Source organism: Alligator mississippiensis, chromosome 13, assembly GCF_030867095.1.
Source record: "Alligator mississippiensis isolate rAllMis1 chromosome 13, rAllMis1, whole genome shotgun sequence".
Classification (NCBI taxonomy): Eukaryota; Metazoa; Chordata; order Crocodylia; family Alligatoridae; genus Alligator; species Alligator mississippiensis.
In genome coordinates this window covers 5,747,093-5,761,193 of record NC_081836.1, presented here as the reverse complement: position 1 = coordinate 5,761,193, position 14,101 = coordinate 5,747,093, and the positions used below count along the sequence as shown (strand labels likewise).

At 47.5% G+C, this 14,101-nt stretch overlaps 1 protein-coding gene and 1 long non-coding RNA gene across 8 annotated transcripts in view; one reads left to right on the top strand and one right to left on the bottom strand.

Annotated features, from left to right (window-relative positions):
- Positions 1 to 2,568: 2,568 nt before the first annotated feature.
- LOC132244610 (uncharacterized) lies at positions 2,569 to 13,895 on the bottom strand. Its single transcript, XR_009456215.1, has 3 exons — positions 13,572 to 13,895; positions 13,296 to 13,442; positions 2,569 to 2,772 (listed from the first exon to the last, which is right to left on the bottom strand). It is a non-coding gene; the product is annotated as an uncharacterized LOC132244610 (long non-coding RNA).
- The window catches only part of FHAD1 (forkhead associated phosphopeptide binding domain 1), a 55,797-nt gene continuing 47,304 nt past the window's right edge, over positions 5,609 to 14,101 (top strand). For 2 of the 7 annotated variants that reach the window (XM_059716328.1, XM_059716324.1), the window contains exons 1-3: positions 5,611 to 5,831; positions 7,088 to 7,207; positions 7,678 to 7,884. In XM_059716328.1, the coding sequence (XP_059572311.1) occupies positions 7,112 to 7,207; positions 7,678 to 7,884 (303 nt within the window). In that variant the 5' untranslated portion in view covers positions 5,611 to 5,831; positions 7,088 to 7,111. Of the gene's footprint in view, positions 5,832 to 7,087; positions 7,208 to 7,677; positions 7,885 to 14,101 lie in introns of all 7 variants that reach the window. The other 5 variants (XM_059716329.1, XM_059716327.1, XM_059716326.1 and 2 more) reach the window with 5 other exon arrangements.

Sequence of the window (14,101 nt, the reverse complement as noted above, 5' to 3'; positions counted from 1 at the left end):
AGCTTTGGGAGCCAGTTGGCGAAGGAAATGGGTGAAGTGCATGCACTCCAGAACGTGGGTGGTACACATCGTGCACCTGGACTGAATGCATCTATATCGCATACGCGTGCCCACTTAATTTGGATAATCGGTAGAGAAAACAGCTCCAATATAATGCGTGTCAATGAACGGCCGGGTCTGCCTGCTGATTTCCAGTAGCTATTACGCACAACTTGGTGTTTGCTAGCTCAAACTACCACCCTGTGCAGATCTGCTCCCTTCCCAGGTCTATTATATCAAATGAGCCAATTGTGCCTTAATAAAGCTTTTACAATGTGCTAATGAATGAGACAAATTAATGAAATGCAGTAAACAAATGTAAACTGGCACAGTTGAATCTTATTAGCCTGTGCTAATTACGAGAGTCATTTATGTGACATGGTTCTGTTCATAATTAGCACACCCAGTCAAAAGATTATATACATACATACACACACACACACACACACACACACACACACACACACACACACACACACACACACACACACACACACACTGCACAGCACTGGTGCTGCAAGGCACTGGGAATAATGGGAATCTTTGACTCTGGCTTCCCTAGGGACATGACCAGCGTAGCTGGGGCCTTCGGCTCTAATAACCAACAAAGAAGGCAATGCCATGGAGCCTACAGAAGTATTCCTGCTTCACAGCAGCTCTTCTGATGGGTTGGGTTATAATGCAGGTGCTAAAGAAAGACATGCATTTTCTATGGGAGGTCAGGTAACCGGACAGGACATCAAAACCAAAATTAATGAGCCCAATTCTGCCCAGGGAGTTGTACTCAGACCAAGAGATGGGGTCTTAAGCTACTAGTGTTCATATGCAGATACGTGTGAGGGGTTTTGTTGATTTTGTGCGTGTGTGTGTGTGTGCGTGTATTTGTGTCACGGCGGGGTCCTACAGTCGGGCCGTGATCTCCTTAAGGTCCCTCTCACCGCGTCAAGGCCAGCCCAAGGGCACCCTCTATTCTCACCCGCCACATCTTTGCTGTTCAATATATGTTGGGAGGCTGCCTTATACCGCCTTGGGCACGGCGTATCGGGACCTCTGTCCCCACCGTAGATTTCCCCGACTTTCATGGTCTCCCCGTACGATGGGTGCTACTCAGGCACCCTAGCCTTATGGGCTACGCGTGGCTCCTACCAACCCCTAATACCACGCCCCAAGCCTCGCAGATGTACTGGACGTTGGTCTGTCAAGATACACACCCGCTCCCCCAGGCCTCCTCTGTAGTCTAGCCCACTCCCGGGTCTTCTCTAACATACGGCCCCTCACGGGGACTCTTGTCGAGCCCGCTCTGGACCTTCTCTAAAAGTGTTGTCCCGCTCGGGGACCCTTGCCCGCTTTGGGACTCTATATCGAGCCTCCGGTCCTTTAGGCCCACCGCACGGCTACCCTCTCTGATCCAGGCTCACCACACTGCTATCCCCTTTTGCCGGGGACCACCGCAGCACCTTGCCTTTCTCCTGGGGCATCGTGCTACTAACCCCTTCCGTCGGGGTCCACCGCAGCACCCTGCCCCTATCTGAGGGCTATTGCCACACTAGCCTACAGCTGGGCTCGCTACGCCCATCTCGGGCTTCTCAATAGTCCCCTTTCTCGGGGACCTTACGTAGTGCCCCCTCTCTGGGGCTCGCTGTGCCCACATTGGGGCTCCCTAATAATGCCGCCCCCTCTCTGGGGCTCGCTGTGCCCACGCTTGGGCTTCTCGAAAGTGCGCTCCCCTCCCTGGGGCTCGCCACACCCACGCTGGGGCTCCTCGAAACGCCCCTCTCTGGGGCTGGGGTCTATACACCCCGCAAGTTGCGCCCTTACTGGCGCTGGGGTCCTCACACTCCCTTGTGAGTCCCCGATGAGGCCTCCTCCAACCCCTAATAGCCTCACCCAAACCACCGGTGTAATACACAACACTAAAGCAAACACAAGCCTCCTAGCTATCACCAAAACATAAGGCACTGGGCCATAACAACATAAGCCTACTGGCTGTAGTTCAACATCATTGCTTCAGCCTCTGGAGCTCTCGCGGGTTATACTTGCTGTTAGGCTTCTCCTCGCATCCCAACTGCAGGAGCTCCTGCCCCTCTGACTGCTGGCAGGGAAGTGCCAGCCTGGCTTCAGCCCTGAGCTTTATAAGGGCCAAGCCCTGCCTCCTACAGGCAGCTGACTCTCATTAGTTGCCCCGGCACCCCACAGCTGTATTCATTATCCCTGCTGGGGCTTTTCCCCAGCAGTTTTCCCCTCTCTAGGAGCCAGGCAGCAAGGTGCCCCACGACAATATGTATATGTGTGTGTGTGTATAAATATAATATGCTACAAGTAGACTTGCATTAAGAATGGAGTCCCAATTCAAGCAACTGCTCTTCCACTGAGGCGGTAGACCAAAGCCCGTTCAGTTGAGGAGCTGCAGCACACCAGATAGGTGCGATATAAGAGGCCGCAGGCGTGCGAGTGTACGGAGGGAGCAGGGGTCATCCAGCGTGGTTCTGTGACGAATGTGACTAGTGCTAGAGGAGGCTCTTCGTGCTATGTCATGTAGCGGCAAAGTTTTATTTTTGTCTCCTGTAAATTTTACGTTATTGTACAATCGAACACACCGCGCAAAGCGACTTACCTGATTTCCAGTGGAGAAGGACAGCCGCACCTGGGTTCTGTGATCGCACAAACCTGGTCCTACAACACTTGGTGCGTGTGCCATGATGGGACTCAGCTGGCTGCAGTGGCGTGCAAGACCTGGAAGCAATGGGAAACGGCTGTCAGCGGCGGTGCCCTTTTAATACGCAGTCCCCTTCGTGTCAAAATGCATTGTGTCCCCCGACAAAGATCCTTGTACAATAGCTGCCTTTGTTGTCTGCAGGTTTTCTGTCTCGCTGCTTTTTTTCTCTCTTAAAACACCCTGGCTAATGACGTTTGTACTGCCGAAAGAAATAATTTGATTTTTGGTAACTGTAAGCCCTGTCTGCACTGAATCAGAATTTTTAACTGGAACTGATCTGAAATGCTCTTGCTTAAAAAAAAGTTGATGTAGTTTCTTGGCCAGCATTAAAGGAAGCAGATTTGGGTTGTGTTTCGGTCATCTTTTTTCAGCAGAGGCAATATGCCAGCACTTCCTTGTAAGGATTTTTTGAATTACTGCAATCAAGAAAGCGATGCAGAAAGGAAAGAATGAAATGAGTGCAGGTATTAAATAAAAAAGCACCAACGTTTTGTTTCTGTTTGGAAATAACGTCTTTCCCACTTTAATGACCAAATAATGGAAGTAGAGCCCAAGTATCTTTTAAAAAACTTCTCTGAGACTGTGGTTGTAACCCAAGAAAGCCAACCTGTGGCTCTTAGTGAACCTGGAAGTGTCCATTTAAAAGAAGAGACAAAGAGAAGTGCATTGTGCTCTCTGCTCAGACTTGTTCTGCCGGAACCAGTTACCCTACTTTCCCGCGCTGACTAAAAGTTACTGTCATTTAGTTACACTGCAGTTTACAACACGAATACCAGACAAAATGTCTCTGAAAATGGCAAGAAAAGCTGGGTCTGGTTTAGTTTTTTTTATTTTATTTTATTTTTTAAAAGGCCAGCTATTTTATAGATGCCAAGCTAAATAAGTCAGATTTCCGGCATTGCAATACTTGTTTGTTCTTTTTTTTAAAGTGACCTGCTCACAAACATGGCACAAATACAGAACACGGTTGCACTTGTCTCTCTGGGCTATGCACATCTCTCTCTCTCTCTTTTTTTTAAACATAATTCAAAATTATTAGCACTTGCACAGCCGGACCTGGAGCCAGGTTTTGCCACCTGCAGCTGACTGTCGTACATGGGATCATGGGGGGTGCAGAGACGGGGAGAATCAGGCCTTCATTTGGCTTTGTATTAAGTTTTAAGATGAAGTTATTTTCTTTCTCCTGTGTGTGTGTGTGTGTGTACATGTGTGTATGTATATATTAGCTAGCATAACATTGCAATAGTTGCATTGCAGTTTATACACACATTAGCTAGCAAAACATGTGTGTATATTATGTGTGTGTATATGAGTGTACGCATGTGTATATGTCTGTGTGTGTATCTGTGTGTATATGGTGTGTGTATGCATGTGCGTATATGTGCATATATGAGTGTACGCATGTGTATGTCTGTATTTGTGTATCTATGTGTGTATGTATGTGCGTGTATGTATGAGTATGCATGTGTATATGTCTGTATTTGTGTGTGTCTGTATTTGTGTGTATATTATGTGTGTGTATATGCATGTGTGTATATGCATGTGTGTACGCATGTGTATATGTCTGTATCTGTGTGTGTATATTGTGTGTGTATATGCATGTGCGTGTATGTGTATGAGTGTACGCATGTGTATATGTCTGTGTTTGTATGTGCGTGTATGCATGTACGTGTATGTGTATGAGTGTACACGTGTATGTCTGAATTTGTGTTTGTATGTATGTGTGTGTATCTGTGTGTCTGCGTATGTGCATGCACATGTATGTATGAATGTACACATACATATACACATGTATACATATACACACATACACACATGTAGACCTATATAAACACACACACATGTAGATATACATGTGTATATATGTTTGTGTGTATATATGTATATGTCTGTATGCATGTGCCTATATCTATGTATGCATGTGTGTATGCATATGTATATCTATATGCGTGTGTGTGCCTGTCTGTGTCAATGTGTGTGTGTGTCGATGCATGTGTGTATCTATAGATGTATGTGTGTGTATACCTGTGTATATACTTACGTGTGTATATGTACATATGTATGTATATGTATGTTTGTATTTGTGTATGTGTATAAGGATATGTGTGTATATCTACATATAGTGTGTGTGTATGTATGCCTATATATGTGTCTGCGTGTATGTGTGTGAATATTTGTGCATGTATATATAAACGTGTCTGTGTATATATGTATATTCATATGTATATATAAATTTGTGTGTGTGTATATGTGTATGCATATGTGAGTTTGTGTGTGTGTGTGTATGTATATGTGTGTGTATGGATGTGTGTATATATGCATGTGTATATGTATATGATTGTGTGTGTATCTGTGTGTGTGCATGTGTATGTGTTTATATGTGTGCATACATATACAGGTGTGTGTGTATATAGAGGTGTGTGTATGTATGTAGTTGTGTGTGTGTGTATATGTATATACCTATATATGTGTGTATATTTGTGTATGTGTGTGTATATATGTTTATGCATATATGTACGCGTGCGTGTACATCAGTGTATATGTATGTGTGTATGTTGGCTAGGTTGTGTGTGTGCACATCAGCAATCTCGTTGCATTCAGTGGCGCGGTCGGTGTGCCCGTGCCCGTGGGGCAGCGCACGTGTGTTGGGTCGGGCCGGGGGCGGGGCCTGCAGCGATGCGCGCCCCGCGCTCCTCCTCCTCGGGGGGGGGGGGGGGGGGGCCGTGCGCGTGCAGGCAGCGGTGAGACACTCTCGCGCGGGTTCTCGCCCCGCCCCGCCCCGCCCCGCCCCGCGGTTGCCGGGCGACGCGGTACACAGAGGCGGGGGGGGGGCGGGAGGCAGGACTCCGGGCAGCTGCTGCTTCCTGGCGGGGCCACCTCGGCAGAGCTCTGGGGTGCGGGGACCGGTGGCAGCGCCGCGGGGGTGAGCCAAGGGTCGGATCACGCACCAACATCCCTTCTCCCCGTGCGCAGGCGATGCCGCAGGGCCGCGGCTGTCCGGCTGCACGTCCGCCCGGTGCCAGCTGCAAGGAGCCAGGGGTAAGTGCAGCAAAGCACTCCCTGCTCCACCCGCATGGTGAGAAACTGAACTCAGCCCCTTGGCTTTGCTGCGTAGCTCGTGGCATCCATAGGAGACCGCCGGGAGGGGCTGCCCCTTCGGCTTGCACAAGTCGCCCTCTTCTCCTATGGACCGTGCGCTTGGTTTCTTTGTCCGGAGTTTCCTTCCCACGTCCCTGCAGCTCCATATGTGACGAGAGAGCCTATAAGCTCCTAAATCACCTCTTTCCAGCAGTGGGTTTGTGACCACACCAATGTGTGCGAGTCGCACGGTCAGCGCTTTAATTTTTTTCACGCCCTTCTTCAAAAGAAACAGGCCAACCTGCTGCACCGGCAATATTTTTAAGCATCGTGCTGCCTGCGTTTCCAGTGAAGTGTAGCTGCTTTGTTTTTCCACCCCTTCTTGGCTTGATGATGGTATTTTTATCCCCACAGCACCAACATAAATAAAAAGATACATAAATACATCATTTCCACAGTACTTTTGGACACCAGCTTTGTCATAGGCTGCGCGGGGTGATGTTTGTAGGAGTCCTTGGTTAAAATATTGGTGGCGTACTGCAACTGAGCTGTGAGAGATTTCCAAAATAAATGTAAAACAAGCACGTGAGCCTTGTGTGGAAACCGCTTCCAGGGTAAGAGCCGAAGGTCAGATGCAGAATTAGGATTTAACAGTTGATCCGACTGTTGAAAGTCAGCATCGTTTATATGATGCCGGCTGCCTAGAAGACCAATTCTGCCGGCTATAGGTACGTTTCTACTCGGCTAGGAAGGTTCGACGTCTTAAAATGACGCTGTCTTCTAGGCTAGGCTGCAATGGGATGAACACATTTGCACCAAAGAACCCCCGCACCTTTTAATGCCGTTCTTTAAAGAGCATTTGAAACGTTTGTTTGGTGGTTTCTAAATATTTTCACTGAGCGCCTGACATGCAAACATTGCAATGTGATGCTAGCTAGCGAACAAGAAAGGGTACTTGGCCAACCTGCCCATTTTATTGGGATAGAATGAACCAGTATGAAAGGCAGGCGACTAAATGAAATAGCTAAAAGTAATTCGGTAATAGGGTCAGAGTTGAATGTTCGTGAAAGACAGATGCCTACTTCTGTTAGGCTGTTCTGAAATGCCTTGTTATTTTAATCCCTTTAAATAAATGATGAGGTTGTTTTCTGTGTTAGTTGATCCTGTTCATTAGAGCCATTCAAGGTGTTTTGACATAAATAATTGTAACAGTGTACCAAGTAATCCTCACTAAATGAGTTTTTAAAATTGAAGCCTTACAGATAAAAAGGAGAGACAATGAGAGCCTTTTTAAAAAGTCCAGATGGTGTTTTTATGCTGAAGTCAAAAGGAACGACTATAGGAAGACATGAAAATTCAGACATCATTTTGAAGGTAGGTGCATAAAATTCATTATAAATCTCGATGAGGGCGTACTATATTAGATATGAACTGACATGCCAGAGAAAGCAACTCCACCAAGCGGGGAAAAGTTCTTCATCTGTTACTTCATAGTTGGCATACTTGCATGTACGCAATAGACGTATCAGTCATTCATTTTTATTGCTACTGTCTTGTACGTTTTGGTCAGATTCGGTCTAAAATAAAAATGAGGGAAAAAAGCACAAGAATAAGCTTGCCAAAATATACTAAATAAAATAGAAAAAGAACACACCGCATTTTGCGCACGTGAACCATCAGCTGACATGGGCGACTTCCTCTTGAGTCCAACCAGATTTTAATTCAAGAGTAGCTGGGGTTGAACTCACTAAAAGTCTGATTATTCTGATCCATATCTCTGGCCACTTTTTCATACTGCCGATGAAATTGGTGAAACTCTTTTTTTCACCTAGTTTTGGTTTCAGTCTGCAGGTGTGGAAGAGCGCCACGCAGCCATTGAATTCAGTGATTCAGAAACCAGTTTTGTTCTTCGAGATTTCAACTCTCTTCACGGTACATTTGTTAACGATTGCCAAATACAGAATGCAGCAGTGCGAGTGGGTCCAGGAGATATTCTGCGCTTCGGCTCAGGAGGGACGTCCTATGAGCTAGCGATAGAAAACGCTCCCCAGGTAATGTCCAGTGAACTGATCGCTTCTTCATCCTTTTTAAGGTAGCTGCATATGAATGTTTTCTCCGGATTTGAAGTCCTGGTGCTCTGAGACTTGGTAGGAATTTTTTCTCCGGAGCCTGTACAAATGTGGCTTGTTGATTCACACGCTTAAGCCAGTTCAAAAATAAATCCTGAATTTTAGAGGTTTTGCTTACATGTGGATTAAAGCAAAAGAAGACAGTTAACTAATTCTGCGATCATATTAGATACGACTATACCAAATGATCAGATCCTGAATCTGTTCGGTCCCTCTTTCTCAGCCAGTTCTCCCACTGACTTTAGACGACAGTGCAGAATTAAGACACTTTAGGTACGTACCGAGTGACTTTTATTAAACCAAACTTCTTATGTTAATGTACCAAGAAAATAAAACCATAAGATACGTTCTTTTGCTAGTATTAGTTTCCTGTTTTGTGCTCTGCACTCTTGTAATTTCTGCATTTCTTGTTCTTTTTTTTCCTTATCAACTTATCTCATTGCATTTCTCCTTTTTCACCGTTGTCCTTGTTTCTTATATGCATTGCGATAGTGTCTATGAGCCTCAATCAAGGATCGGGACCCCGTAGTGCCAGCTGCTATACAAATACAGGGCAAAGAGCTGGTCCTTGCCTTACTTTGTATTCTTTCTTCTTTCTTTCGCCCTTTTCTTTGCATGCCCCATGTTCCCTTTCTCTGCTACTATTGCTTGCTCTCTTAGTAGTCCAGTGGGTGGATTTTAGGAGGGACAGTGAGAGCCTTCTAGGTCCGGTTGTACTTCTGATTCTAGATGTAAGGGCATTTCTAATGAATAGAAATTTACTGTGATCACCATACTCCTAGATTAAACATCTGCTTTTTTTTTTTATCTGCTTTTTTTCCGAAGTTTGTATAGCTAGTTCTGGTTTTGAGGTGAGTTGTGTTTTGCTTGGAGGAGCCTCCTCTGTAAAATGCCAGGAATAAATGCTCACAGATCTCGTGTGCAGGGACTGGAAAATAAGAAATCTTTAGTTCCCCCTGCTGAGCAAACTCAGTCTCTTCATCTGGAGATTTAAAACCTTTCTCTTCCCAAAATGCTGACTGGAGTGCAAAAAGAAGCAGGCCTTGGAAAACCTTAAAATGTCTCAATTTTTTAAAGTAGTATTTTTTTTAGACGTACAGAATAACCAAACTGACCCTATAGCTTTTGAAGATGGTGGTAAAAGGGCAAGGGGGGGGGCCTTGCCCTTTTACCACCATCTTCAAAAGCTATAGGGTAAAAGGAACTGATTGTAGAAAACAGTTTGTCACGGCGGGGTCCTCCAGGAGGGCCGTGATCTCCTTAAAGCCCCCTTTCTGTGCCTATTCGGCCCAAGGGCACCCTCTATTCTCGCCCGCCACATCTTCGATCTTAAGTTAAGTTGGGAGGCTGCCTTACGTCTCCTAGGCACGGTTATCTGGGACCTCCACCCCCGTGTTCTCCCAGACCCACCAGGGTCTCCCTGTACACTGGGTGCTGCCCAGGCACCCTAGCCTTATGGGCTACGCGTGGCTCCTACCAACCCCTAATACCACGCCCCAAGCCTCGCAGATGTGCTGGACATTGGTCTGTCAACACTCCCGCTTCCCGGGGCCTCCTCCGTAGTCTAGCGCACTCCCGGGCCTTCTCTGTATGCTCTATGGCAGTGCCCCCTCCTGGGCTCTCCCTGTGCCCACTCTGGGCTCTGTCTAATATGCGGCCCCTCACGGGGACTCTCGTCGAGCCCACTCTGGGCCTTCTCTAAAATAATCTAGCCCGCTACGGGACTTTCTAGCGAGTCTCCAGTCCTTTAGGCCCACCGCACGGCTACCCTCTCTGATCCAGGCTCACCGCACTGCTATCCCCTTTTGCCGGGGACCACCGCAGCACCTTGCCTTTCTCCTGGGGCGTTGTACTGCCAACCCCTTCCGTCGGGGTCCACCGCAGCACCCTGCCCCTATCTGAGGGCTGTTGCCGCACTAGCCTACAACTTAACTTAAAGCCGTCTGGCTATAACAACATCATTGCTCCAGCCTCTGGAGTTCTTGCAAGCTATACTTGCAATCAGGGTTCTCCCTATACCCCGGCTGCGGGAGCTCCTGCCTCTCCTGCTGCTGGCAGGGAAGTGCCAGCCTGGCTTCAGCCCTGGGCTTTATAAGGGCCAGGCCCTGCCTCCTATAGGCAGCTGACTCTCATTAGTTGCCCCGTCAACCCACACCTGTACTCCCTAATCACCGCTAGGGCTCCTTCTGCGCTGCCAGAGCTTTTCCTCTGGCAGTTTTCCCCTCTCTAGGAGTGGGGCAGTGAGGTGCCCCACGACACAGTTGTATTTTAAATTTTTCATACAAAGGGACTTTAGCCCTTTTCAAACCCAAAAGTGAACTTGGATCGTTTTTACTTCCTTTACTTGACAACAGTATCACTCGTGTCCACAGCACCATGCAGGGTATTGGTGTGCCTCAGCAAAAGGCAGTGTCCTCTGTGCAAAAGGCACAGCCAGCCTTGCTCATGGTATTAAAAAAAATATTCACAGGTACAGGAAAAATGACATTGAAACATAAATGTAATATATAATGACAGAAAACCATCATGGTATAGTCAGGTAGGGTCACCAAACTTTCAGGACATTTATGTTGGAAAGAATTGATAAGAACCAGTAATATTTGCATTGCCCTCCGTCTTGAGTTTTTCAAGGAAATGCAGCTTCTTTGAAAAAGATGAAAACAATCGTGTCGATTCAGGTCTTTTCTTCCTCCTTTATTTGAGGAGAAATGCATAAGGACAACTATAGCATTACAATACATTGCTATTCCCAGACTGCAAAGACGGAAATACTGTCCTAGTACAATTTTTAACAGAGGTGGGTTAATGGGCCAATAGCTGCTATCACTCAGGCTAATGCTGGGCATGTCAAATACAGTGATTCTCAACCAGAGCCTGTGGTACCCTGCGCTCCTGCCACGTCCTTTGAAGGGTGCCACAAGGTACAGATAAGCACCGGCTCAGGCTTGTCCCTGCCTGGCCAATCCCCCACCCCCATTCCCTGGTTCCTCTACAAGGAGGAAAGCACGGTAATATAGAAACGAGTTTTCAAAATAGGGTGCCACTCAATTCGCAACAATGATGGAGGGGTGCCTCGAGTCCAGCGAGGGGTGCCTTAAGTCCAAAACGGTTGAGAACTGCTGATCTAGACAGTTATCTCTTTTTTGCCGTAGTTGTAAAGGTGAATCGCATCTTTTCAAAGATTAAAACTGGCAAAGATGTTGAATTGCAGCATCCCGACCAGAACAAATGTAGCATCTTGAAATTGCAAATGCATTTGAAAAGTAAACCGAGAGCCTTTTCGTTTTTCACCTGGTAACACCTGAGCATCACAAATGCCTATGCAGAGCAGGGAGCTGAATTCATATTGCTGCATTAGGTGTGTGTGATGTTATAAACTCATGCAAGAAAAATACTAAACCCTGAAGTGTACTTACTGGCAAGAGCATTTTCATAGAGTTTGCTTCAAAATGTATTTGTAATTTTAAAATGTTTTAATGTATTCTGTTTATATCCTAGGATGTGTGTGTGTTGCGTAAAGCATTTCAAGGACGAACCTTGTCCTTTTTCTCCACTGTTGGCTATTTAAAGGAGACCGAGAAGAGGGCAAATATACGGTTCAGCATTTTTGTGCTATGTCATTTCCTTAATCCTGAGAGAATTTTTGGTATTTATTTTCCACAACAACTGAAAGCAAAGATAAACTCTGAGGAGCTGATAAGCAAACTCTTAGTGATAAACAGATTGTCACGGCGGGGTCCTACAGTCGGGCCGTGATCTCCTTAAGGTCCCCTCTCCGTGTGTATTCGGCCCAAGGGCACCCTCTATTCTTGCCCGCCACGTCTTTGATCTTGAGTTAAGTTGGGAGGCTGCCTTACGTCTCCTAGGCACGGTTAGCTGGGACCTCCGGCCCCGTGTTCTCCCAGACCCACCGGGGTCTCCCTGTACACTGGGTGTGTTTCAGGCACCCTAGCCTTACGGGCTACGCGTGGCTCCTACCAACCCCTAATACCACGCCCCAAGCCTCGCAGATGTGCTGGACGTTGGTCTGTCAAGATACACGCCCGCTCCCCCGGGCCTCCTCTGTAGTCTAGCGCACTCCCGGGTCTTTTCCAATATGCGGCCCCTCACGGGGACTCTCGTCGAGCCCACTCTGGGCCTTCTCTAAAATAATCTAGCCCGCTACGGGACTTTCTAGCGAGTGTCCGGTCCTTTAGGCCCACCGCACGGCTACCCTCTCTGATCCAGGCTCAGCGCACTGCTATCCCCTTTTGCCGGGGACCACCGCAGCACCTTGCCTTTCTCCTGGGGCGTTGTACTGCCAACCCCTTCCGTCGGGGTCCACCGCAGCACCCTGCCCCTATCTGAAGGCTATTGCTGCACTAGACTACAGCCGGGCTCGCTACACCTGTCTCGAGCTTCTCAATAGTCCCCCTTCTCGGGGAACTTACATGCCTGTGCCGGGCTTCCTGATACTATCGCCCCCTCTCTGGGGGTCGCTGTGCCCCCGCTGGGGCTCCCTAATAATGCTGCCCCCTCTCTGGGGCTGGGGTCTACGCACCCCGCAAGTTGCGCCCTTACTGGCGCCGGGGTCCCCTCGCCGCTGGGGTTACCCCTGAGAATAGTGCGCCTTCCCCGGCGCTAGGGCCCCCCACCCTGTGGGCCCTTATGAGTACACCCTCCTCAGGCGCTGGGCCCCCACCCCTCTGGGGTCCCTATGAGGCCTCCTCCAACCCCTTACAGCCTCGCCCTAGCCACCGGTAAAATACAAACACTAGCAAAACAAAACACAAGCTTCCTGGCTAGAACTTAACTTAAGGCCGCCTGGCCGTAACAACATTTCTCCCGCGTCCCAGAGCCACCATCCTCCAGTGTGCTCGAGCGGTACTCGCATCCTAGCTCCGCGAGCTCCTGCCCCTCTGGCGGCTAGCAGGGAACTGCCAGCCTGGCCTTGGTTCTAGGCTTTATAGGCGCCAGGCCCTGCCCTACATCACCAGCTGACCACCGGCAGGTGTGAGTCAATCTATCTCGAGTTGCCCTGGCAACTCACAGCCGCGCTCATTATCCCTGCGAAGGCTTTTCCCCAGCAGTTTTCCCCTCTCTAGGAGCGGGGCAGCGAGGTGCCCCGCGACACAGATTTCAAAGAATAAAATAGACAAAATATTGTTTGATTCACCAAGTGCATATCTTTTTCCAGCTACAGCTACTCCGTAGCCAAGAGATTCTTTCAGCCTAGCTCTTTTCCTTTCTTGGAAAATCAGTACAGTCGGGTCATGCAGAGCGGTTCTTTGCGCAAGAAGCATAATGTTAACGCATAATAATAGGACTACTAAAGTACAGGGAGCAGTACTAACCTTTGCTACAAACTTGGGAGACTTCCAGAAGAGATGCATGGTCCGCCCTTCGTGTGGAGAGATGTGCGTTGATGGCAGCACTTGATTTCGTGGGCCATGCAGCGCGTAAAAGTTTCACACTTCTCCTGCAAAATTCTGGGTCGTATCCTGTAGCAAGAGATGTTTTAAACAACATGGTTACTAATTGCGAGTGCAGCTGTTCCTTTGCCGTACATCCCTTTTTTTCTAGAAATGAGCTACATCAGCATTAAGGGTGGGTTCTGGTTTAATACTGACCTAGAAATCGGATATATGGTAGGATGAATACTGCCAAAACCACGTGAGCTGTTTTCATTGCATTTCAACCACGCTCACTGAAACATAGGCCTCTTTTTAAGTCTTGGATCTGATTGTCCATCATTCTTAAGGACTGATCTCAAGTCACGTGTCCTGCAGTCAGCTTTGCTTCAGAAGATTCCCTAGAAGGATCCTTAACCTTGAAGTGACTGATACAACCCAGCCCTGTTCAAACAAAAGAAATGCATGTCTTTGTAACAGCTAGAATTCTTGAATCTTTTCAATAATGTGAAAACTAAAGGAAAACTAGTAGGTATTTTGATGAAGCCCATGGCAAAGTCTTGCACAAGATTTATTAAGGAAGCCATGACCTAATCTAGCCAAGTACTTCAAAACATGCCAAACTTGAAGCATGTGGATTGCCCCGTTGATTAGAGTTTGCTTTCCACTATGGTATAAGGTACCAGTTGATGTCTGAATGCCTGAGGAACATCTGTCTTAATTCTAAATATTCATGCACGGTTTAGATG